The sequence below is a fragment of the Capsella rubella genome, unplaced genomic scaffold (genome assembly GCF_000375325.1).
Source record: "Capsella rubella cultivar Monte Gargano unplaced genomic scaffold, Caprub1_0 scaffold_7, whole genome shotgun sequence".
Classification (NCBI taxonomy): Eukaryota; Viridiplantae; Streptophyta; class Magnoliopsida; order Brassicales; family Brassicaceae; genus Capsella; species Capsella rubella.
Window position 1 is genome coordinate 8,629,623 of NW_006238917.1, and position 24,821 is coordinate 8,654,443.

The window sequence follows — 24,821 nt, forward strand, 5'->3', positions numbered from 1 at the left end:
TTCGAATCACCCTTTCTAAAGACATCTCTTAACTAGACCGAGCGAAAATCCGGCAAACCGGTCTAAGACAATCAATCGCAGCAACCGCCTGATGTTTAGCCTTCAAACAGAATCTCTGAAACCAGTTCGTGTCAGGAGCAATGACAACCATAGAAGATTGAACATACATAGAAGCCGCTCTTTTCACGAGCTCGTTACTAATGGCGATGTTAGAAGAATCCATCTCAGACAAGAGAAACCCGTCTTGTGAAGGAACACAGTGCTGGCTGTTATAAAACAACGAACCAAATCCATCGGAACTTGAGATCACGTCTTTCAAGCTCGTGTACTGGAGGTTATTGTGATCATTGTCGTCTGAGATAAAGAGGCAGGGTGGTTTTTGCAACATTTGGAAACCTTGTCTCCATATTCGTAGTACAGATTTAAATGCTGGGGAGGCTGATGAGTTTAAATATCTTCCCCTGTTCTCGACGACCGGTGATTCCTTCTATTTAGCCAGTCTTATCGGAAAGGCCCTAAATTTTTTGATACTTTCCACTTTTAAACAGCATATAAAAAGGAAAGAAACTAAACTATGTCTATACGTTGGTGGACAAACCAAACCAAAGTTTTGCTGTAGTCGCTAAACTTAACTCTGCATTATCATTGATATTGAACTCTTGAACCATTCTAAGATAATGGCGGCCCAAAACGATATAAATACATCAGGCCTTAGCTCAAGTACATTCTGATCCAAATTACTATTTTGGAAAAGTAAACTATTAAAATTCATAACACATTTTTTATTTTCGTTTGCTTTAATCATAATTTTCAACCTCGATGGAAACATGACTATGAAATCACCTCAACTATGCTATAATTTTAATAATATGCTATAAAATATTTTCATATTATTTAGATTAGATGATGTACAAATATATATGAGTGTGTATGTTGTGGTCCTCCCATGATTGTTGTCTGAAAGATACATGACCAATAAAAACCAAGTTTAGTTCATAGACTAGTTTGAAATTGATTTACATGTAACAGGGTTATAATAAATTAATCAGAGTTAATCTAATAATGGAAAGGTATATACCTATCTTTCAAATCACAATTAGGGTTTATTCCATATATAGAGCATATAGAAGCCTTAATGGACAAAATTAATCATGAGTCAATGACCCACTAGATTCATTAATGGTCCATTAAAAAAGGACATTAACTTCACTTATATATTTTAATGTAATATACTCTCGCTTAAGTCTTAATCACTCTACACTTGACCCAATGGCTTGAAGGTTTACCAAATATTAAAATAGGTTGTGCTAAAACCGAAATTAGCTTTAAAACTCAAATATACTTGTCATCTAATTTACTATCATAAAGTGAAATATTTTGGAGCTTCAAAGGAAAATAATCTATAGAAGTGAAAGTTAACTTTGCATTTGCAGTCTATTTGAAGTCTCATACCAAATAAACAAACTACATAAAGATTAAAAAAAAAAAGAGTCAATTCATTATTGATTATGTTCATCGATCTAGATATATCATACGAAGTCCTTTTTTTTTGTCAAACATAAGAATTGTCTTTGTCCTAGAGAAATAATTATATACAAACTGTATGATAAAATAAGAGAAGCGTGTGGAAGCAAGTCTTCGATTAACATTATTTCATTTGTACATGTTCATTTGGTACTAGAGAACTTCTAAACATAAAAATATAGTACTAATTAACTAGAACTTTGGGTATAGTATAGTGTGTTTAACCATCTTTAACCGTCCATTTTTTCAAAATAAATATAACTTGTATATGATAGAAAATAAGTAGATTAAAAAAAAAGTAATTTTATTTGGGTTGTGCAAAGCAGTAAAAGGTATGTATATTACATAGTTGGAATGAGCAGTAAAATAGTACATAGTTGCTATGACCAGAGAGAATAGTACATGTGCAATTAAAAAAAAGGCTGTTTATAAAATCATAACATCACATCACCCCAACTGTGGTCAAAAACAGTACCACTACAATACGAATCTAGTAAAGATTCAGATCCATGCACCATTATTTTCTTATTTTCTACTACTATTTCTTTGATAGTTTGTTTCAAAATATATTTTATGTACATGCCAAATTCTTCAAATATACAATGTAACACATTCAACGCTTAATATATATATATATATTTATATATATTTATATATGTCTATATATGTGTGATAGTTACCGAAAGAGATATGCATATGAGCAATTACATTTTACAGTGTGCATATAACATATTCAACAGCAATAAGGTAAAATCATAAACATGTCAAAGGGCATTTAAACATGGATGGCTTAATCTTAAAACTTGTATGAGTAACACTGTAAAATTAAACAGCAAAAAACATGTATTAGTATTTAGTAGTATCGTAAAGTTAAACAGCAAAAATAAACTTGTTAACATCCAAATCTACATTATATAAAATCCTTAACCTTATTAGAATTGACAATGTTAATAACATATAAGAACCAAGTCATAAGTTTTAGATTACATTTTTAGTTGTGGATTAGTAGAAAAAAATATAAAAAATTAGTAAGTAGGAAAAAGATAAAATAGAGAGAGTAATTAGCACTTAGCAGAAATTTGGGTGACCAAGAAGCAGACACGTGCAGTGGTCTGGTAAAGGCAACAGTGATCGAGAAGTCAGCAAGTGTCCGTTAAGACAGCGACACGTGCTCTCGAGCCCGTCGTGAACCACTTGCACTTCCTCTCACATATCTTTGCCTTTTTCATCATTTTATTTCTTAATTATCCATTATTGATTTCCTAAAACCACATTTATTTAACTAAAACATATGTATTAAAGCTAATCAAATGTGGTGTGTGTAATAACCACTTGACTAAGATGACAAAAATAAAAGATCTAGTTTATTAAAATTGCAAACAATTTGTTTAAGTCTACGTGTTTTTTTCCATGGAGTTCGAAGTGATGTGATGTGGGTTTCACTTTCACATAGTATAAGTTATTAAAATATGGGTTAAGGATTCTTGATCAATATGATTAGTGAAGTGGAAAAAAGAAGTATAGAAAGGTTTAAATAAAGTGATCGAATAACTTTCATGCTTCCTTTGAATACTCCGTAAATTTAGTTATTACTACTTTTAAACAGTTGGTTTAGTTTTTAGATATATGCTTGGATTCTGTGCTTACACTTTGATGATTGCATTGCAATTTGCATTGTCTTCAAAATAGGATTTGTATAATGTGATTAGGTTAAGTTAAACTTATCATTGTATAATATGTTGGAGGTTGTTTTCTAGTTATCATTACGATTGCGACATGTGAATTAAAACTTCGTTGAAAATACCCAAATTACAGAAGAGCAAGTTGACAGAAATACCAGAGTCATATATATTTTTCGATCATCTATACAATAAATGAAAAGTTTTCAGATCACCAAATTCCTTTGATCCGATTTGATTACAGCATTTGTATATTATTTATATAAAACAAACGTAATTTTTCTTCATCTTAACAAATTTGGATTCTTTATACATATCATTTTTTTAAGATTCGAAATTCAAGATGGTTTATATTAAACCAAGGAAACATTAGGAGGACTATAACAAGTTTTGAAAAAATTAACATTGTTATATAATTGTGGGAAAATATAAGGTATGTATTGTTATGATTAGGGCAATAATACATTTATTTCCTTATATAATTATAAGTTTTTCATGATCGAAACATATAATTATATAAACATGGTGTAGATTTATCGCGTAGCATTACAATTTACATGTACAACAAATTTAGATAGAAGGGTGTTAATGTTCAGTCCTAATTCTATGAATAAAAAAATTCATGAAAATCACAAACATAAAATATATATGATTTTTATTCTTATCTCATCTATTTTGAAAATGTTCATTTCCCAATTCCCATAACTTAATATACAAAATTCTGACAAAAAAAAAACATTTTTATTGAGATAATATATGATATTTTTTTTCTTGTCATAGTAAAGCATTTATTTGTGTCTGACATTTCTATGGCATTTATATGTTCACATTGTTTTTCTACAAAATCATAAAATGTAAGATTTCAAAAGACAAACAAAATTTAATGCCAAAAGACAAATAAAAATTTTTCTGCTTAAAAAACAACTAATATAATTAACTGATTTTTGTGTGTGTCAAGAAATAACTAAATTATTTAAACATTATTTTCCTAGTTTATCAACTGAAATCGAATTGAAAATCATAAAGACAATATTACTAAGGATGACCATATATAAATAAATTCAGATATTTTGTAGAGGACCATGGCAATTTCAGTGAAAAAGCCATCTTATAAGGGGTAAAAAGGGAAATATAAACCAAAGACACGGTTTTATGCCCCAATATTTCTTCTACCTCTCTCCATCTGATCATCACTCCTCCTTTAAAAAAAAAAATCACCATCAAAGAAAATTCCAATTTTCTCGGATTTCATCTGTTTTTACAAATCCCTAAAACCCTAATCCCTCTCTCTTCAGTCACCTACTCAACAAGCTCCTCTGTTTCTGTAAGTGTCTCAAATTCTCTTGAAAGTTTCCAATTTTTATCAAGAAAACCAAGAAAACGATCTTTATTCACATCAAGAAACCTCAATTTTGTGTGTGCTCTCAGCTTTGATTCAAAAATAAAACTAATTTTAGATCTATGATTTTGGTTTCTTGATGAGAATTTGTAACTGTAGAAAGAAGTGTATGTTTGTTCATTTTGAATTGTGTTTTTTTATTTTGGGTTCATATAATCAAAGCCAAGAGCTTGACACCTGTTTCATCCAGAGTCCAACGATCTGCTACTGCATAGAATCCAAAACACTAAGCATTAATAATGATTCCTTTATAAAGATTATTTAAATCTCCGTTGTGTTGTTGGTAACTAAGAAACAAACACTCTTTTTCATAATTAGAAACACTAATCTTTATTTAGAGAAAGTTTTTAAAACAAACACCATTTTTGAAAGAAAAATAAAAACTCGATTTCTTCATTTTTTGTCTTCTTATCTTTAAAGTCCCCTCCATTGATAATCGCTTCAGCCGAAAGCTATAGAGAGCTTAATTATTGTTTATCATAGCTAGCTTCTGATTCTTATTCTTTAATTTAAGATCGTTTAACTTTAAACCTCATCTTTTGTTCTTGTTTGTTGTTATTATGTCAGATCTAAAATGAGTAGAGAATAAATACGAATCAGAATAACTGATATCTTAAATATGTATATATATGTGAATATGAGAAAAAGTTAGATAAGGATGTAACATACATATATATATTTTTATATATGTAAAGATTTGTTCTTATGAGAGATTATTGTTTTTGTGTTTTCATGGTTTTTATTGCAGGGCCTTATGTGTTGTGGCTGATATCATTTCAGACAGTGCTTTTGATGACTCTGCCAACTACAACAACAACAGCAGCAGCTGCTGCAGACAAAGCTTAAACGAAGCTGTATCTACTGACTTTGATGGTGAAATATCAAAAACCCTAAATTACAAACTTTTTTAATTATCTTTTTTTTTTTGTTTTTTTGGGTTTTTCCTCTGAGGGTTTTCATCATCAATGCTTACAGCAAAGTACAGTGGGTAAACCAGAACCAAAAAAAAACCAAAAAAAAAACCCAGTTTTTTCTCTCCTTTAAATCCTCAAGCCAAAAAACCCTAAAGTTTCGATTTTTAAAATTTGGGGGAAAAGAAAAAACCCTAAAGTTAAGATTTTTAGAAAAAAGGTTAGTAGTGATGAGATTGTTTGTGTGGAGATGTTTCCGAAGCTGGGAGATGATGATGAAATGATTGGAGATCTAATGAAGAATAATAACAATGGCGACGTGGTTGATAACAACAACAACGGAAACCGGTTAAGCCGGTGGCATCACAATTCTTCCCGGATAATTAGGGTTTCTCGAGCTTCCGGTGGTAAAGATCGGCACAGCAAAGTCTTGACTTCCAAAGGTCCACGTGACCGGCGTGTCCGGTTATCAGTCTCCACCGCTCTTCAGTTCTACGACCTTCAAGATCGGTTAGGCTACGATCAACCGAGCAAAGCTGTCGAGTGGTTAATCAAAGCTGCTGAAGATTCCATCTCCGAGCTTCCTTCACTCAACAACGCTAATTTCCCGACCGATGATGACGACAGTCAGAACCAGACATTATCAAGGTCGGTTGCTGCTGCGAATTCCTTGTCTAAATCTGCTTGTAGTAGCAATTCAGACACGAGCAAGAACTCATCTGGTTTGTCTCTGTCGAGATCGGAGCTAAGGGATAAAGCTAGAGAGAGAGCTAGAGAGAGAACTGCTAAAGAGACGAAAGAGAGAGATCATCAAAGCCACACTTCGTTTACCGATTTGTTAAATTCCGGTTCAGATCCGGTTAACTCAAACCGGCAATGGATGGCTCAAGCTCCTGCTCCGGCTCCTTCTTCATCTCCGATGGAGTATTTTAGTTCCGGTTTAATTCTCGGGTCGGGTCAACAAACCCATTTCCCGATTTCAACAAATTCTCATCCTTTCTCGTCAATCTCCGATCATCATCACCATCACCATCCTCATCAAGAGTTTTCATTCGTTCCCGAGCATTTGATATCTCCGGCAGGATCTAACGGCGGAGCGTTCAATCTAGATTTCAACATGTCGACATCCTCCGGCGCCGGAGCTGCCGTATCCGCCGTATCAGGAGGTGGGTTCAGTGGTTTCAACAGGGGGACCCTTCAGTCCAATTCAACAAGTAACCATCATCAGTCATTTCTCGCAAATCTACATAGGTTTCCAACAGCATCAGAAGGTGGTGGAGGAGGAGGAGGAGGTCCACAGTTCTTGTTCGGTGCACTGCCTGCAGAGAACCACCACCACCACCACCAACACAACCACCAGTTTCAGCTTTACTATGAAAATGGATGCAGGAACTCATCAGACCATAAGGGTAAAGGCAAGAACTGATGCTGCTTGCATCTTTCGTCATTTTGTATGTTTTGTTTTTTTTTGGTTTAAATCAAGCAAATCAAATGTCGATTTAATATCGTTAATGTGTGTTAAATTTGTTTTAGGGTTTTGTTTCTTGTTTTTGAGGGTCTTTCGAAATCATTTGGGTTTTGTAATGTTGTATTTGTGATAATAGTCATTTTGTTTTTGGCTTTCTAATGCAATTTTAGCATTTGCTTTATTTTAATTATCTTTATTATACTAAAGGATACTGTTTCTTGGTATACATGAACAAAGGGTAGGTCAAGGCAATAGGGCGATCCTTTTAAGGATACTAGATTGAATCAAATCAAATATCAGAAGATGAAGTAAATACAGAAAAAATTAAGTGAAGAGACAAAGAAACTTTGAAAAATAAAATTGATATACATATTGATAAGAGAAATAAATAATTATGAACTGTAAAAACAATGGGTAAGGCCATAATAATGCATTGAAGAGAGTGAAATAAAAATAAAATGATGAGATGTCTCCTGTTGTGCTCTATGTTTGGTTCCCTTCTTCCTTAGCATCTCTCTCATCTCTTTCTTTCTGTCTCTATGAGTATTTTGTTTTTATAATCTAATCTTTTAATCTATAGATATGATTATATATCTTGTTTCATTTTGACAGCTGTTGTCTTCAACAATGGCTATTCCCAAATTTTCATGATCTGTTTGTATATTATTTTAAGTTTTTCTTTTCAACTTTTTTTCTTTTATGGGGCTACTTGATCTTCTTCTTCTGCACCCACATGGGGCTAACCCATCTTTTAGGGTACTAGACAAACTATTATTAAAATTCATTATTTTTTAGTTGTTTCATAATTTTATATATTATTTCAGAAACCTTTCAACTTTTTGCGTGTGGTTTTGGGAATTAGAGTAAAGATGTTTATCTTGTGATTCATGTGTTTTGAGGATTAGGTATCTTCAAGTAATTTCCCAAAAGTGAGAAAGTAATATTCTCAAAACAAAAAAACATTTGATTGAAAGAAGCTTTATATTGGCCTAAAAAACATTAGAAACAATAAACCAGTTTTTTTTTTAAAAAGACATGAGAAACAATACATATTAATATTGCAGTTTCAACTTTGGTTTTTTTTTTTGTTGACTTCCATAGATTTATGAATTGGTGTTTCCAAGTTCCAATGCATTTGATATCGTCTCTGTTCACCGCGCACACTTTATTGTTTGAATTGATAAAATCTTCTCTGCATCTTCTTATTGAATGAGTCAAATTAAATGGTCCATCCATATTATTTATTATTATGAATTTTGTAAGTTTTTATCACGTTTATAATGATTTAAAGATTGAAAACAAAACCAAAAAATAAACTTTATTTGGTGGGTCATTGACTCATTGTAAAGACAAACAAATCAGAATTCACCCCACAAAACAAATCAGAATTCAATTTTTTACATAGTAGTTGTAGAAGCTAGTAAGACTATATAAACTGATAATTTAGAACATTGGCCCATATATCTTTAGAATACTAAACAGAATTTTTACAAAAAAAACTATTCTACGATCTCTTGTGGTTTCTTTGGACGAAGATCATTTGGACTCCAATGGGCTGGAAAGAAATAGGCCTTTTATAATCCCGAACCTCGTTTTAGAAACTTATATATAGCTCTTAGTTTTACACATTGTTGATTGTATTATGATAACCCAAATCTTATTAGCATGTCGTCCACGTATCCCTCTTTTAAGTCAAAACAAACAACCTTTGTTGACTCTATTACGTCTACATAATTAGCAAGTTTCACGACATTTACCACAAACCAGACTAACCAGTGTGTGAACATGGCTGTTTTTAAACCAAAACATAAAGGTAAAAAACATATAGCTAATATAGATGGTTGATGTGTTTCAACCTTCCCAAGCTTATTTACAAATTAAACATAAGAGGTTCGTCGTCATATTATAAAGATAACCGATGTTTCTAATTGAGATATTTTAACTATACCAATTTTTTTATATAATGTTTTCATTTTGAATTACACACAGTTTTGCTCTGAAGAGTGGTGGAGGGGTCATTTTCTAGATTTTGGTATAATATATTCATATCAATTCATGTATTATATGTGCTTTTGGGAGAGAAAGAGCCTTAATGTTCGGGAAACTTTATAATCATCTTTTTATTTATTTTTTCCTCTAAACACCTTTTAGTGCCTATTATTGTCTCTCTTCGTTCCCTTGTTATACCTTTATAATTATATTCAGTCAGATTTATTCGTAAATATAATGAAACTGATTAAGAGAGGAAGATAATGTACATTATCTATCTTTTTTTTTTTACCATAGATGATGATGCTGCGTTTGGTTTATTATACTTAAAGCATAGAAAATTAAATGTATCGTTTGCAAACGATAAATGGGTGATTTGTTCGAGTGTTAAGCAATGCCTAACCCTAAGGTTAAGCAATGCTTGAATCTTACAAATGTCACCATAAAGTGGAAATGACAAAACTAAGTTTGGTTGGAGGCATGTTCTTAATCTTTGTTTAGTGAATATACAATTTGTATATAGAATTCATTAATCATTTTATAACTTTCATTCGTCACCAGATTATCAAAACTATATGAATATTTGTTATTTGTAGACTTAGTAGTCTTCATAATTTGACGCGCGTTCAGGAATATACGACTTTACTGGTAGTTTATAACAAAGTGAAATTCTGTTTTTAGAAGAAAAAAGATTACAAAGATTAAAGTCTCACTTAGATAACAAATTATAAAGCGTATCATTTTTGTTTTCTGTAAATTATATATTTTAATGGTAAAAAGTGTTGTGCAAACGTATCTGATAAATAAAGTTTTCATCATATATTATTACGAAATATTATACTATTGATTTGAAATAAATAAATAAAACACTATTGTGACATTCATTCTCTACATTATCATCATTCAATGTCCACTGAAAATTTCCATTAAGTAATTATAATTTTGGTTGTCAAAAAAGTTGGCTAAAAGGGTACAATAATTTCATCCCAATTACAAACTTTTTTGCCTGCCCGAAAGTGAACAAGTGGGCTCTTCCTTCTTGAAGTATCCAATATCTTTCAAACAGATTCAACATCTTTTACATTTATAATCCTTCTTGTCATGTGATATGCTTATGTAATCAATCAATGTAAAGCCGAATTAACAAAGAAAATATCATTCTCAATATTAAGCATCGCCGGATTTAGACCAAGTTGCATGTAATTGGCTTTTAAATCATTCGATTTACAGAAAGTGCAAAACATTTGTAACCAAACGTGGTAGATTATAGAGAAGATTGCAGAGATTAATATTTAGATATATATATAAAAAATAAAATATATAGAGTTTTTTTATTTAGCTTTGGGACCAAACCCGAATCTAATGGTGGTACAGTGTTACTGGTCCCTGAGTGTCCTGAACCACTCTTCTTCCCCTTTGGTATTAAAATGTATAACTTATTAAATAAAAATACAAATTAATGCCAAAAATACGAAAATTAAGTAAAAGGAATCACGAACAAGTAGTACTTATTACATTACTCAATTTTTTTTTATTTTTATAACAACTTTGGGAGAAGTATACAAAAGAACAAGTAGAAAGCAAAGCAACTGTATCTCTTACCTACAAATTTTATATTCACATAATAATGAAAGAAAAATAAAACACATTGAAGATTTTATAAGATACAAACTTGCTCTTCTTACACGATTGCTTTGCGAGCTGAAACAAAAAAAAGCAGCCAGCGAATGTGGGTTTCACCGGTGTCCAAGCACACGGAATCCGAACCTTCCAAGAGACCAAGCATTGAGCACCATTTGGTGAATCTAGCATTAGTCACACTTCATACAAAACTTATCTTTCTGCATTGTAGTAGTCTCTTTCAAAACCTGGTTAGCCTTTGTGATACATGCACCTATCAAACACGGATGAACCAACAATAAGGTTCTGACTTGTGACAATGAAACTTATCCAAAGCCTAAATTATCAGTCTTTACAATCAATGCTAAATCAAAAGGTTTCATCTTTTTGATAATACTAATCATTTGAAACAGCCACATACTGTATTAGGAACTTAATCTCATAATTGATCATACCCAAAATTACTTGATTTTCATGCGCAATATTTCATACCTTATATCCGACTTTTGCGAAATCTTGCAGCTTTTAGAACGAATTCATCTCAAGACAATAAGTCCTTCTCTTAACCAGCATCTTAGCAGCTACTCCATAAGGCTCATCAAAAGCAGAAGAAACCCAAGACACATCAGAAACCTCTTTCTTCGACTCACTGGGTCTAATCGCCACAAGCGTAGCTCCTTTCAAGACCGTCCCATCGGGCAATTCCAAAGTAGGAGCATACCATAGCCTCATATTCAAAGCAGGCACAAGAGTCCTCTTAGAAGCCGAAGAAGCTGACAATGGTTTCACCCTCAGTTCTTCCAACTGATCTCGATTCATACACAGTACTCCTTGTCCATCGACATCAGTAAGCACCAAAGTATCAAGCGTCTTATGCTCTGCTATAATCGGCTGCAACAAGTAATGTCTCGCGGATGCAGCGATCAAAGAGCTTATAGTCCATACCACACGAAGCTTTAGCCCTCCGTTTGTGTAAAACGATTCAGGGATACTTCCATTATCCTCCACCACCGCGTTGTTGTTACTGCTACTCAGATCAACGGTAGTATCGGAATTAGTCGCCGGAATCACAGAGGAAGCACCGAGGATCACACAATTCTCAAGCGTAGAGCCAAATTCAGCTCTCCATTTCAACAAAACACCATCGTCAACACCCAATTCACCACTAGGAAGCTCGATTCGAAGAAACCGAATCTCATCGAAGTTTTTCAAAACCTGAGTGGGAGAATGATGCGTCACACCTCCTTGTTCAATCTCACCATCATCACCACCGCCACTAATCAACAACGAGGAAGGAGAAGACGACGAAGCTGAAGAAGACGAAGACGAAGAAGAAGAAGAAGAAGCGGAACCTGAGCGTTTAAGGAACTGACCCAAAGCTTGTAACGGCTTAATCATAAGACGATAGAGAGCAGAGAAAGGAGTAGCGGCAACGGAAGCAACGGATCGAGGCTTATCAGAGACGATAGAGGAACCATCGTCGTCGGAGATAACGCAATCGACACGAACGACGACATTCTCGACTTGAGGGATTAAGGAATGGAATCTCTTGGAGACGACGCAGCAACGGCCAAGGGATTTGACGTCGCCGATGTTGTTGAAGATGAGGAGGAGGATCGAGTCAGGGAGGTGATCGAAGTGGTCGATTTGTTGTTTTAACGGTTCGGGTTCGGGGTGGATTCGGGAGAGTGGATCTGATGAACGGAGAGTTATGGCCATTGGAGAAGATCGAAGAAGAAGATAACAGAGCTTAGAGAGAGAGAGAGAGGTTTGTGGAAGGAATCTAGAGAAGAAGAAAAAGGATATAAATGGAAGGCAGAGTAAAATTAGAGAGAAAGAGATCCCCACTTGTTTTTTTCTTTTTTTTTTTTTGTCTGTAGTTTGAAAGACTGACTTATATATAAATAAATAAATTATATTAAGCGCGTGTGACGCGTGAAGAGAGATTTGATTAGTTTAATCAGATAGTTAACACAAATTAATGATTAGAGTTCATAGGTGTATATAATAATGTTTTGTTACAGTGCATGGGAAGGTTGCTTGATTGATGATAACCAGGTATTGGTTCCGGTTTACAATTTTAATCTTGGTTAACCAGATTTCTTACCACCAATACCCCAATGGTTTAAGTTAAACCATGAACTGATTATAAGCTATATATGATTAATAACACAAAAAATAAATAATTGTGAATGCTTCGTGGGTGTTCAATAATCAAATATGGATTTAGATGAGAAGACACAGTTATATAATAATTTTATATACAAATATGATTCGTTCATTCGCATCGCATGATGATTATTGATGATGATATGGGATTTTGCATTATTATTAATAATATACACTCATGCATGACTCAATAAAAGATCTTCCAAACTTAGCTGTACCACATGATAACAAAGTCGTTAGGTCATTTCTTGAGAATGATTTGGATTTGCCTAGTCCTCTACTCTACTCTCCTAGGACATTTCTTCAACTTTTTTCTTTTTATTTAGTAAGTTCGATAATTATATTTGATCCAAATGAAAAAAACAAATTATAGTAATTATAATAACATATGTTGGTAAAACTTTCATATCTCTTGAAAAATATATGAGAATGGCAAATTTATCTTATATTCTTGGATTTAAAAGTCTTGTTCTAATGAAAAATGGGTTTGCCGAGAATAAGCAAAGGATACATTAAAATTCTTTGCACAGCTTGTTAAGTATTACTATAATCAAACCTCAATTGTGATATTAAAATACTATAGTTAGAAGAGATGATATATAATTGGAAGAAAGAAGATACGAAAGTGCATGGGACAAGTCATGTGTTAAATCTGGAATAGCCACAGTACAGAGCATTAATTTAGATCTGAATCAATCAATATAGGGGGAAAGAAGAGACTTAGCAAGGAAGTAAAAAAGAAGAAGAAAGAAAGCCGCAGATATTGGTGTCACATGCACGTCGTGTCATGTGTCTATTCTTCGTTCGCACGCCTCGCCGGGGTTCCACCTTTTGGTTTGGTCATCATCGACGTAAAAACGCCGCGTCGTCCGTCCGTACAAAATACCATCATTCATCGATCAACTCACATAATTCTTACATTGTACTAAACTTTTAGTTTCATTTGGATTTGTTGAAGTTCACTAATAAATCAGTGAATTTCTCAATATAAAACAAAGCTTGAGGTTAATAAAGAAAGAAGTAAAATCTTGGTGTGTAAATTTTATGATAAAAATACAATATTTAGGAACTTATAAATAAGATGCAAAATAATAATGGAGTACAACAGAGAAAGTATGTGACTATTAAATGCAAAAAAAAACAGCAACGTAACTCGATAAAAGATGATCATGAAACATCTAAGATTCTTCCGTCCTAAATACCAACACACACTTCTCTTGCATTTGCATCATACATAATTCAAATAATTTAAACGAATAAATCCAGCTAAATTTTATATATTTGTAACACGATTTCCAGATCATCGTCTTTTTCTAACTATATATTATATATATTCTCAAAAGTCATTTTGATTTTCTTTTACGTTATGATCGTACGAATATATATAAAATGTAGACCCAACCAATTACATGTTTGTATTTGTAATCATCCGTAATACGTACATGTGCACAACACAAACATATTCATCCTTTTTTTATATAGTTACAAAAACAAAAAAAAAACTTAATTACGTACATACATACGAATATACGATAACTCGATAAGGCTTGTTCGCAAATTCAGGTACTTGTATAGATAATAGATGCATATTGATTTATTTGTGAATTGTCAAAGGACTGAGATTAAGGTTGAAGCAGAGTTTCATAAGAAGAAGATGATAAAACAGTTTAGGTATCGTAAAACTCTTCCACGGGTTGTTTTTACAAATGGATTTTCCAAATAATATTAGATTACAAAAGGTATTAAAAAAAAACTCACTTCAGAATCTCTTTAGAGATCTTGAAGATGATTTTAAAGACTACTGTTGTTCATAGCAGAGAGTTTTCTAAAGAAAACACCAAGAACCTTGCATAAATGATGATGAGAAGGTACAAAGCAACAGAAGAATAAAGATCTGAACTTTAATAGGGATTATAACCTCAACAAGTTCATCCTTCTTCCCTTTTGAGATACGTATATTAGCATTGGTCCTTTTCCTGATTTTGTTTATGACTGAGCCACTTTTCCCTATAACACATCCAATAACCTTGGAAGGAACAAGAAATTGCATCTCAACGTTTTCCGCATTCTCGTCATTGATATACTCTTGCAGCAGAAGAACAGCTTCAACAGCCATAGACTTCATATCATCATGAGACTGAAGAAAAACACACCAAAAAATAGGAACGGAGTACTCAAACAAAATAAACAATATCTACATAATTAATAAAAGATAGATAAAAAGCAGACCCAAACCTCTGTAGCAGTGACAATGATAACACACTCATCATCACCACACTTTGTTCTTGAGTCATTAACCTCAATACAAGAACCGCTTGCTTCTCTTATATTTTTAATGGTTGATCCTCCTCTCCCGATTACACGAGTAATATTTGTCAAAGGGCACACGACTTTTAAAACCAACTCTTCTGTTCTGGAAGACAAATAAAAACCATGAGTCACAGGGAGAGAAGAAGCAAAAACAGGCACTGGATTCGCAGCGGTTTCTGCATAACCTTGAGAGTCAGATACAGATAGTGCATTGGAATATGACGGAACACCCGCTTTGTGCTGAAGAATATGATCCTGATTTGCGTAAAATCCAGTTTGAGGATAGACAGAGTTAGAAAGATCTGATGTAACTATACTACTAGCTTTAACATTTTGGCTGTTTGAATCTAGAGGAATCTGTTCACGAGGATTGATCTTGTACATGATTGCAGAAACAGAAAAAAAGTGCTTTCTTCACGGAATCAGGCTCACCAGATATCTATATGATAGAGAAAGACGAATACATCAATACAAATAGCTAAAAACAGGCCAAATAAATACATAATAAAACTTTGAAAATTTGAGATACTAACCACAACAATATTGTCATATTCCATGGCACAAGCGTGTGAAGGATCTGAAACATCTTTGGAAACAGCCTTAACACTAGCTTGAGTTCTACTTCTAATCCTCTTAATGTTCGAACCAGCCTTACCAATCACACTAGAACATTGACTAGACGGTACTAAAAGACGGCATTCCTGCTTATCATCTCTAATTCTATCTATCTTAGAATTCTCTCCAGCACTAGCTACAATTGCCTCATGGACTTTAAGAAGAGCATCTTGCGCTCAACCATCGTTAGTGTCAAGGATTTAGAACCTGGAAACAGAATGAGACCAAATGGTGACTAAAAAGCACGCAAAGGACCAAACTTTAGCTGAGAACTATTAAAATTAAGGCTACTTAAGTGCAAAATTGTTTCACTGGGAAAATAAAAGCGACAAATGTGTTCAATTTTGAAGATCATAAGAGTTTGGAAATTTTAAAAGAAGGAAACAAGACATACGAAAGTATCTATAAAAAGTTAGTAAGACAATGGGAGAGATTTCATACAGAGATTCTCCGAGGTGAAAAGAAACAACTTTGAGATTGGTCGGAGACAACTCTTCGGAGGATGATGACGGAAGAGGCGATTCTTCGATTCTGGATTCTAAGAGCAACCTCAACGGAAGATGTTTATGAGGTTCTTTAGGCCAGATTCGATTAAAAATAAATGAATAACAGCAGTTATTAAAGAGAACCGACTCCTCTTTAGGAGCTTTTAATAAGTGGAAGAGGCGGTGACGTGGCGATCATATATTGGTTGATGGTAAAAATATAAAAAGAAAAAAAAAGAGCAAAACAATTCATTTTTCTTTCTCTTCTCTCTCCTCGTTGAAATCGCTGCTTCATAAACACATTTTTTCTTCTTATTAAACATTCCCAATTTTTTCTTATTATTAAACATTTCCAATTTTTTCTTCTATTCTTATTAAACATTTCTTATTAAATATTCCTAAACAAGAAAATGTTTTCTTCTTCTTCACTTAATAATCTCCAAGATATGATGAATGACGCATTTAATCAAACTTTCGACGATCATATCGAATTTTTTTATATATTTGTTTCTATGTTATGTAATGTAATGTTTTTAAAAGTCATGTTTATTTAAAAAGTAATAAAATACAATCATTAAAAAAATTAATAATTAAAAAAAAATTAAAGAACCTAAAGATTCTTACCATTGAAACACAATAAATTTAAAAACCCCATCACAAACTCTTCATCTCAATTTTTTCAAAAATTATATTAAAAAAATTGCAAAGAACCCACAAAGAGTCTCTCCCATTGTGGATGATCTAAGACCAAACCTGTATTTTTATTTATTTTGAAATTGACTATCCTTTAAAGTGATAGTTCAATTACATTTCTAATTGAAAATTAGAAAAATAAACTTCATCTTTCGACATTTTAATTTTTTTCATTGTAACCACATGGTTTAAATTTACATCAAAAGTCAAAAAGGATGAAAACAAAATTTTTTAAAAGTACAAAGGCCACGCAATAATTATGTGCCTTTTGTTTTTGAGCTTCTTCTCTCGGGTCAGTCATAAAAAATAAGAAAAACTCTGTAATCGAAAAAACCGAAGTAAGAAAGCCCTAAGGTTTGATTTCTATCCCCAACTTCCTCTTCTGATTCTTGTATAGGGCATTGATAATTATGAATTTGCTTCATCAATGTCAAATCTTTTTTGTTTCCCGTACTTTTGTTTGCATTGCTAGACTCGAAAGTTGTGAATTAGGATTTTTCCTGGGAAAATTATTAATTGGCTTTTGGTTCATATGTGTGGTAACTATATAGACTTTTAGATTCCGGAAGTAGCCTATTTGAATGAATTGAGCCAAGAACCAGATGCATCTAAGAGTTTCAGAGCATGGGTGTTAAAAAGTTTAGAACTTTGGTTAATTACATCTTATAGGATTCGAATGCTACTCTATATTCTATTTCTTCAAACTTTTGATTGTTCCCATTATGTGTTATTGATGTTTTAGCTTGTTTTTGGGTTTCAAGAATAGAAGTATATAACAAGATTAAGAAGCCAGTTGTTGGGAATGGAACAAGAAGCCGAGAGAAGCACCAACATTGTTCCGTCAACCTCTGATTTAGATCCGATAGCACGAGTGAGGAAGCTCTTGTTCCGTCAGATGCTAGTGGGAGTCAAAGACGGGAGATTCTTCCTTGGCAATTTCCATTGTATTGACAAGCAAGGAAACATAATTCTCCAAGACACTGTGGAGTACCGTAGCATAAGAAGATCGTCTCCTTCGCCTACTGAACAGCGTTGTCTTGGTATGATCTTAATCCCTTCCTCTTGCAGGACATCTTGCCATGTTGATTGCTCTATCGAGGAACAGCTTTCATTGATTCAGCTGAAAGCGTAGAGCCTCCTTTTAAGACTTCATGAGAGAATCATCCTAAATGTCATCAATGTGTATCCAAATGTTATCATGGATTTGGTCTCTTCATCATGCTCAAAATCAAAACTCTATTCCATGTACTTGTATGCTCATTGATTCATATGTTTTTGTGAAGAAAAATGTATACATACATTGGAAACTCAGGAAACTTTTATATTTACATTTAGAGAGACAGGAGTCTGAAAGTTTACAGAGTGTATTATGAAACAACAATATAAAAAAAACTCAAAGATGTGTTTTCTTCTTCAGAATCTGTCTCTGTAAGCTGTTCCATACACAATGAGGTAGGGTACTGTTCGGACAACTGTGTCAATGGGAATAGCAAAGTTGACACCAGAAGACATACCACTCCCTGCAACACAAAAATTGTTCACTTCAGTATGTTATTCGTGTCGGCAGAAATATCGAATCAAAGAACAGAGTTATAGTTGTGTTTTAAGATTTGGTAAAAGATCTCTCGTTCCACCTTTTCGAGTGAATGTGGCAGTGTTTACGCCTATGGTATGGCCAAAAGAATCAAGCAATGGCCCGCCAGAATTTCCTGTATTACATAACGAAGAAATTGCAGTTTTCATAAAAAACTGAATGAAATGAGAAAATTGATAGACGTTTGTGAATTACCAGAGTTAATATCAGCATCTGTTTGGATAGCTTCTCGAATACTTTTCCCATTAGGTGAAGGTATCTCTCTTCCCAACCCACTCACTACCTACAACCCCCATGATAACAGTCCACTTTCAAGTGAGATGTTTAGACTCGAGTGCTGTTATATACAAAAACTCAGGACCTTATTACTCTTACCCCTATTGTCAAAGTGTTTTCATATCCATATGGATTCCCGATCGCAAAGCAATTTTGACCTACGCGTAGGTCATTGGAGGTACCGAGAACAACAGGTATTAATTCGCGTCCCTCGGTTTCAATCTGTACATTACAGTAGATAAAAAGAGGTAAAGTAATGTTCATTCAAATGGTCTCAGTGAAATATGCAACATCCTTGTCTAAGATTTACCTTCAACACAGCTAGATCATTATCTGGATCAAGACCCACAATTTTCCCGTCCTTGGTAAATCTTGTCCCGGTAGCATCAACTAGAGAGACCTAAACAACAACCAAACTGTGATTGTCTCTTAAGTTACTTGGCTTGGCTTTGTGACTTTTATCTACTATTGAATGGAAAAGAAGATGGAGACCTTACAACGTTGTGAACCAAGCTGATCTGTAGCTAACTTGGCAATGACATGATAGTTTGTCACCTACATTGTACAAGAAACAAACTTTCATTGTTTTGCCAGGATTCAGATTTCAGAGCCACAAACATGAGCACGGAAGAAGAATTAGCTTACAATGTGACCAAGCTTATCCCAAACGAAGCCTGAACCTGTGCCTTCGATCTTTGCATTTTCCTCATCACTAAAATCACCAGAAGACGTTTTGGGCAGCTCAATGTCTTCAATGTAAACAACAGACGGCGAAGTTTTCTGTAAAAAAAAAAGTAAGATTTGAAATCTTTTTAAATCAGAGATACCAAAAGAAAAAAAAGCTTCTGAAGGGAAAATAAGGCAAAACCTGGAAGAGAATGACATTTCTCTCTTCTTCTTCCTCAAGCTCATCTTCTTTTTCCTTCAATTGCTCCAATGCGATCGCAGACTCCACCGGAAATATCTGAAGATTGGACGGAAGCAGAGTCGACGCGAGTGCCAAACTCGAACCGAAGATCATGATTCTTCTTCTCCGATCAACGATGTCTACTTGATTCGAACCCGAGCAAGCTAACACTAAATTTGACCGATTGAATGGAGTTGAAGTATGATAGATTGAGGAGGAAACTTTAGAAGAAGCAAGAGCCATAGCCATGGCTTCTTCTTCTCAAAGCTCTCCTACAATGGCTCTTACTCAAACTTCCACTCAGAGATGATAAGGCAGAGAGAATAAAATTTCGGTTTGGTTCTAGTTAAACCGGAAATGGTTCTGTGACAAAAATAATTTTGTTAACCGGATTAATTTTCGGGTATATTAACCATCACGTGACAAGCACACATATGTAATGTGACATTGTTACTATAGATTGGCTCATGATTTGGTTGGTTTGCATAATCTTGTGCAGAGAATCACAATGAACTCTTTAAGGAGGATAGAAACTCTTGTTTCTCTGTGGCTCCATGAGACGATTGAATCCAAAGATAATTCATTAGCCATCACCTATGTTTTTGTTTTGATGAGAAAAGGTGGGAGAGTCATGCATGAGCTTTGATGAAAGCTCAATTATAATTCTCATCCATCTGCCCAAGAGGTAGTGGGCTGGTGGTAGGAGAGCTTGGAGGAAGGGTGCAACTCCCACAACCTGGGTTCGATTCTCCACTTTGCTGTTAACACTATCTTTGTGGGAAGTCTGTCAGTTGGGCTTAGGCCCAATTGGTTTACCTGGTAATCAGAAATGCAGGCGGCCTGATTACCCCCGGGCATTAGTCGGAAAGCGTTAATCTGGATTCAGGCGATGTGGTAGCCCAACACCTAGGTATTGGCGACGAGTCCACATTGTAGCACTTCGGTGTGATCCTCCCAAAGCTGACCGGATCAGCCGATCGGGTTTATCAAAAAAAAAAAAAAAATTCTCATCCATCTCTAGTAGAGATAGGTACTACAAAAACTTGCAATCACAGTAAAAAAAAAGATACTAATAATGAGGAACATGACGCAAGTAAAGGAACTAGAGGTTAAGTAGATTCACCATATGACACTAATAATGAACATAATTAACAACAATAAAAAACAAATTGAAACAAAAAGATGTGGGATGTCCAAATGTCATAAATTTATCATTGCATCTCCTAACATGAATTAAAAAAAAAAAAAAAAAAAAAATCTATACTGTTTCACAAAATTAGAGCCAAAACAAATGTCTAATTTTGGTTATGGTAATGGGTCTTAAACGGGCCGGGAATTAACTATGTTTTGTAAAATGATAAAAAAAGCCCAATATGGAGCTAAGTAATTTTCTTGGGAACGGACCCAATCATGTGACAATCACACACACTGACAAAATGTTTATTTTATTTTACACAGACACAGAGAGAGACGTATGTTTCTTGGTGACTTATTATGATTGTGTCCATATCAGTAATATTCTATTCAACAATTTTTTCTTCGCCACCTTCACGAGAAGAAGACCAAGTCGCTTCGCTCTAGGCCTCTAAGAGTCTAAGGTAAGCTCTGTGTTGCTTCTCTCGTTCATGATCGTTCATTTGATTGTAGATCGAAAATCCAACGAGTGTAGATCCTCTGGTTTTTAGAATCTGGATTAGTTTTTTATGATTCTTTTGATTACATACTTCTTCTACTGTTGAATTCAGGATTTTGAACTGATTTAGAAATGGAGATAACAAACGTGATGGAGTATGAGAAGATAGCAAAGGAGAAATTGCCAAAGATGGTTTATGATTATTATGCATCTGGTGCAGAGGATCAGTGGACTCTTCAAGAGAATCGTAACGCCTTCTCTAGGATCTTGTAAGAGAAACAAACCAAAGAATATATCTTTTTTTATAGTTTGACTTTGTATTTTTCTGTGGAATTTAATTGTGTTTTGTGTTTGTTTTATGAGTTGGAAAACAGATTCAGGCCTCGGATTCTTATCGATGTAAGCAAGATTGACGTGAGCACTACGGTTTTAGGGTTTAACATCTCTATGCCAATCATGGTTGCTCCTACAGCTATGCAGAAAATGGCTCATCCTGATGGTAAGTGATAAGTCTTTCTAGAGTTGTGTTGTGACTGTAACCAAAAAAAAAAAACCAATCTTGAGTGTCTCTTCTTTGTCAAGGACAAGCCTTTTATTTAGCTTAGATTATTGTATTGTTAAAGACGTTAAGTTCACTATGGTAAGTGGTTTTGTTATCGTTGTAGGCGAGCTTGCAACCGCAAGAGCTACTTCTGCTGCTGGAACAATCATGGTTTTGAATTCTTTGTCTCTGTCTCTTTCACTTGATTGGATATCTACTTTATGTATTCATTTTCTGTGTTCTTTGATGTTATCAGACTTTATCTTCATGGGCTACTAGTAGTGTTGAGGAAGTTGCTTCTACAGGACCCGGGATACGGTTTTTCCAGCTATATGTAAGTTTCAGAATATCTACTTGTTTGTTTTTGAATTTTTGGCTTTGAGTCAACTGTCTGTTCTCTTGATTCAGGTGTATAAGGATAGGAATGTGGTTAGACAGCTTGTTAAAAGAGCTGAAAAAGCTGGATTCAAAGCGATTGCTTTAACTGTGGACACTCCTAGGCTTGGAAGAAGAGAATCTGACATCAAAAACAGGTGATGAATCGTCATACCATCAAATAAAACCAATTTGTTCGTTAAATCTTTCGGTTTTCGTGATGGTTTTATCTTGCAGATTTGCGCTTCCTCGAGGTCTGACATTGAAGAACTTCGAAGGGTTGGATCTTGGGAAGATAGACAAGGTCATAAGACTTATAAAAAAACTTGAATCAATCATCTAATAGCTCAATACTAAAAATTGTTGTTTTGCTCTGTTGAAAATTGCAGACCAATGACTCAGGGCTAGCTTCATATGTTGCTGGTCAAGTTGATCAGTCACTTAGCTGGAAGGTCAGAAAATGTGACAAGATCAACTCTTTGTTTTCCCATTCCAAGATTCAGAAACATGATAGTCTTGGCTTCGTTTCGCTGTGTATTTTCTTCTTACAGGATATAACATGGCTCCAATCTATTACAAGCTTGCCAATTCTTGTCAAAGGTGTTATCACAGCTGAGGATGGTAAGAGACACTAAAAATGAGAAAATCTGCATCAATCTTTACTTAAAACTTTCACAATGTTAGGAAAATTCCTCTGATTCTTTTGAAAATTTGGCAGCAAGAATTGCTGTTGAATATGGAGCTGCAGGGATAATAGTCTCTAACCACGGAGCACGTCAGCTGGATTATGTCCCTGCAACTATAATGGCCCTGGAAGAGGTTGTTACATTTAACCTTTAAGTGGATCTAGATTGAAATCTGTTTTCAAATAAAGGTTTCAGCTCTCTTCATTGATAAAATCAAGCAAAATCGCAGGTAGTAAAAGCCGTGGAGGGTCGCATACCGGTTTTTCTTGATGGTGGGGTTCGCCGTGGAACCGATGTCTTCAAGGCATTGGCTCTTGGTGCTTCAGGTGTCTTTGTAAGTTCATATCATCACATACTCTCTTAGCTCTTGTAATATTCCCCTGCTTCTCTCACTATTTTCAAAAAATTGCATGGTTATATATCATTGATGCATAGGAGTACTCTCACAGACCATATGATATCCCACATGACATGTATATGCAATTACTCTTGTTTGATTAGGTCGGGAGGCCGAGCTTGTTCTCGCTTGCAGCGCATGGAGAAGCGGGAGTGAGGAAGATGCTACAAATGCTGAGAGACGAGTTTGAGCTTACAATGGCACTAAGTGGCTGCCGTTCCCTGAGAGAGATCAGCCGTAACCACATCAAGACCGATTGGGACACTCCTCATTACCTCCCGGCCAAGCTCTAGGGAATCTTATCCACTTCTTTTTGAACTCATCAATCAAAAGAAAAGAGAGAAGGATGTTTGAATTTGTAATCCAATAATGTAGTCACATATCCAACTTTATAATCGATTTATACTTCCATTTAAGTAAAAGAATTTGATATGAGAGATTTTGTAGCTTTAGTTCAATAAAGATGGTAAGAAGAACTACATATATGTAAGTTGAGGAACAGGCGTTTGATAATTGAGTCTTCGGATTTCAACTTTTAGATTGTACTTTTCCTTAAAATGTGATAAAATCATATTTAATTCTAGTTACTTATACATACTAGATTATATACTAGCAACAAATAGCTTCATTCAACCTCAATATGTTTTGTAGTATCCGAATTCAAATGAATTTTTTATTACCTCCAAATAGAACTTTGACTTTGTGCATGAATTAAAAGTTTGTTTTTTTTCTTTGTTACTTTTGATAACGTAGGTTCGAGACGTTTCTGAATCGGAACTACACATATGGAACATAACAGAAATGATGAAATATATACATGGGTAATACCTTCACTGTATAAACTATTTGTTTTAAGATGACGACCATCAATAAATAACAACAATTTGGGTCCAAATAATCTTGGATGATCGAAAACGAAATGGTTACAACGTACGTACGTGTAGCATTTAGCCATGCAACGTTTGTAAAAAACCATGAGGTCCATGACATCATCACCATCGCACATTCATCTGACAATCCCACCGATTGTATCCATATATAAAGACATAAATATGTACATAACATATCGGCTTTATATGGCTGGCCACTACATACGCTTTTACGGTATATAGTATTAACTAAGCTATACAATTATACAGACGTGGCTTCACTTAATACCACAAACACGTTGCCCATCATTTGTAAATTGATCGAAACACTTCGGAATCTATGGGAATATTCAACAGTCTTTTGCTGGTTTCGTGTGTTTTATCTGTATATATATGTAAGTACGTACGAGAAAATCTACGTCTGATTCTCTCATCGTCATTTCTACTGTTTCGTCATTGCATCAGTCATCTTCTGTAGACTAGGACAGCTAAGTTTCTATATATACAGAGTCAATGCATGAACGCAAATGATCCTAATCAGAACTCATATATTATAGCATCTATATTACTACATTATAAGATAACAATTCGAAACAAACGTCGAGATTATATTATTAAACACGCCATAAGACCATCTACCCAATAAAACGTTATCCTTGAAATATTATGGTCCAATTATTT

General features: G+C 34.2%; 7 protein-coding genes across 9 annotated transcripts; 3 read left to right on the plus strand and 4 right to left on the minus strand.

Annotated features, from left to right (window-relative positions):
• Window positions 1–11: 11 nt before the first annotated feature.
• On the minus strand, window positions 12–607 carry LOC17877534. Its single transcript, XM_006286059.2, has one exon. It carries the CDS (start codon window positions 386–388, stop codon window positions 29–31), a length of 360 nt encoding a protein of 119 aa, XP_006286121.1. The 5' UTR covers window positions 389–607; the 3' UTR covers window positions 12–28.
• Window positions 608–4,405: 3,798 nt separating this feature from the next.
• LOC17880182 (transcription factor TCP2) lies at window positions 4,406–7,137 on the plus strand. Its single transcript, XM_006283824.2, has 2 exons — window positions 4,406–4,527; window positions 5,351–7,137. The coding sequence occupies exon 2, from the start codon at window positions 5,764–5,766 to the stop codon at window positions 6,937–6,939; it is 1,176 nt and encodes a 391-aa protein (XP_006283886.1). The 5' UTR covers window positions 4,406–4,527; window positions 5,351–5,763; the 3' UTR covers window positions 6,940–7,137.
• Window positions 7,138–10,452: 3,315 nt separating this feature from the next.
• LOC17879466 (F-box protein At4g18380) lies at window positions 10,453–12,441 on the minus strand. Its single transcript, XM_006283749.2, has 2 exons — window positions 11,083–12,441; window positions 10,453–10,864 (listed from the first exon to the last, which is right to left on the minus strand). Exon 1 carries the CDS (start codon window positions 12,307–12,309, stop codon window positions 11,116–11,118), a length of 1,194 nt encoding a protein of 397 aa, XP_006283811.2. The 5' UTR covers window positions 12,310–12,441; the 3' UTR covers window positions 10,453–10,864; window positions 11,083–11,115.
• Window positions 12,442–14,405: 1,964 nt separating this feature from the next.
• Window positions 14,406–16,838, minus strand: LOC17878209 (KH domain-containing protein At4g18375). Its single transcript, XM_023778082.1, is given in 5 exon segments — window positions 14,406–14,896; window positions 14,995–15,471; window positions 15,473–15,508; window positions 15,603–15,859; window positions 16,832–16,838. Coding segments are annotated over 5 exon segments (1,089 nt in total). The 3' UTR covers window positions 14,406–14,584.
• A 281-nt stretch (window positions 16,839–17,119) lies between these two features.
• Window positions 17,120–18,196, plus strand: LOC17878079. 2 transcript variants are annotated; one of them, XM_006285600.2, is made up of 2 exons: window positions 17,120–17,216; window positions 17,624–18,196. In XM_006285600.2, the coding sequence occupies exon 2, from the start codon at window positions 17,665–17,667 to the stop codon at window positions 17,992–17,994; it is 330 nt and encodes a 109-aa protein (XP_006285662.1). In that variant the 5' UTR covers window positions 17,120–17,216; window positions 17,624–17,664; the 3' UTR covers window positions 17,995–18,196. The 2 variants fall into 2 exon arrangements, with proteins under 2 accessions (XP_006285662.1, XP_023635262.1); XM_023779494.1 differs by having other exon boundaries at window positions 17,141–17,216; window positions 17,605–18,196.
• Window positions 18,155–19,927, minus strand: LOC17879303 (protease Do-like 5, chloroplastic). Its single transcript, XM_023779493.1, has 8 exons — window positions 19,601–19,927; window positions 19,378–19,512; window positions 19,225–19,287; window positions 19,043–19,132; window positions 18,832–18,954; window positions 18,652–18,739; window positions 18,497–18,571; window positions 18,155–18,382 (listed from the first exon to the last, which is right to left on the minus strand). Exons 1-8 carry the CDS (start codon window positions 19,886–19,888, stop codon window positions 18,276–18,278), a joined length of 969 nt encoding a protein of 322 aa, XP_023635261.1. The 5' UTR covers window positions 19,889–19,927; the 3' UTR covers window positions 18,155–18,275.
• A 1,204-nt stretch (window positions 19,928–21,131) lies between these two features.
• On the plus strand, window positions 21,132–23,788 carry LOC17878827 (peroxisomal (S)-2-hydroxy-acid oxidase GLO5). Of its 2 annotated transcripts, XM_023778625.1 has the most exons (12): window positions 21,132–21,237; window positions 21,385–21,541; window positions 21,647–21,771; window positions 21,938–21,984; window positions 22,070–22,147; window positions 22,222–22,346; window positions 22,426–22,492; window positions 22,578–22,640; window positions 22,740–22,809; window positions 22,907–23,007; window positions 23,104–23,208; window positions 23,376–23,564. In XM_023778625.1, exons 2-12 carry the CDS (start codon window positions 21,405–21,407, stop codon window positions 23,562–23,564), a joined length of 1,107 nt encoding a protein of 368 aa, XP_023634393.1. In that variant the 5' UTR covers window positions 21,132–21,237; window positions 21,385–21,404. The 2 variants fall into 2 exon arrangements, with proteins under 2 accessions (XP_023634393.1, XP_006283965.1); XM_006283903.2 differs by lacking the exon at window positions 21,132–21,237 and having other exon boundaries at window positions 21,405–21,541; window positions 23,376–23,788.
• The last annotated feature ends 1,033 nt before the right edge of the window (window positions 23,789–24,821 follow it).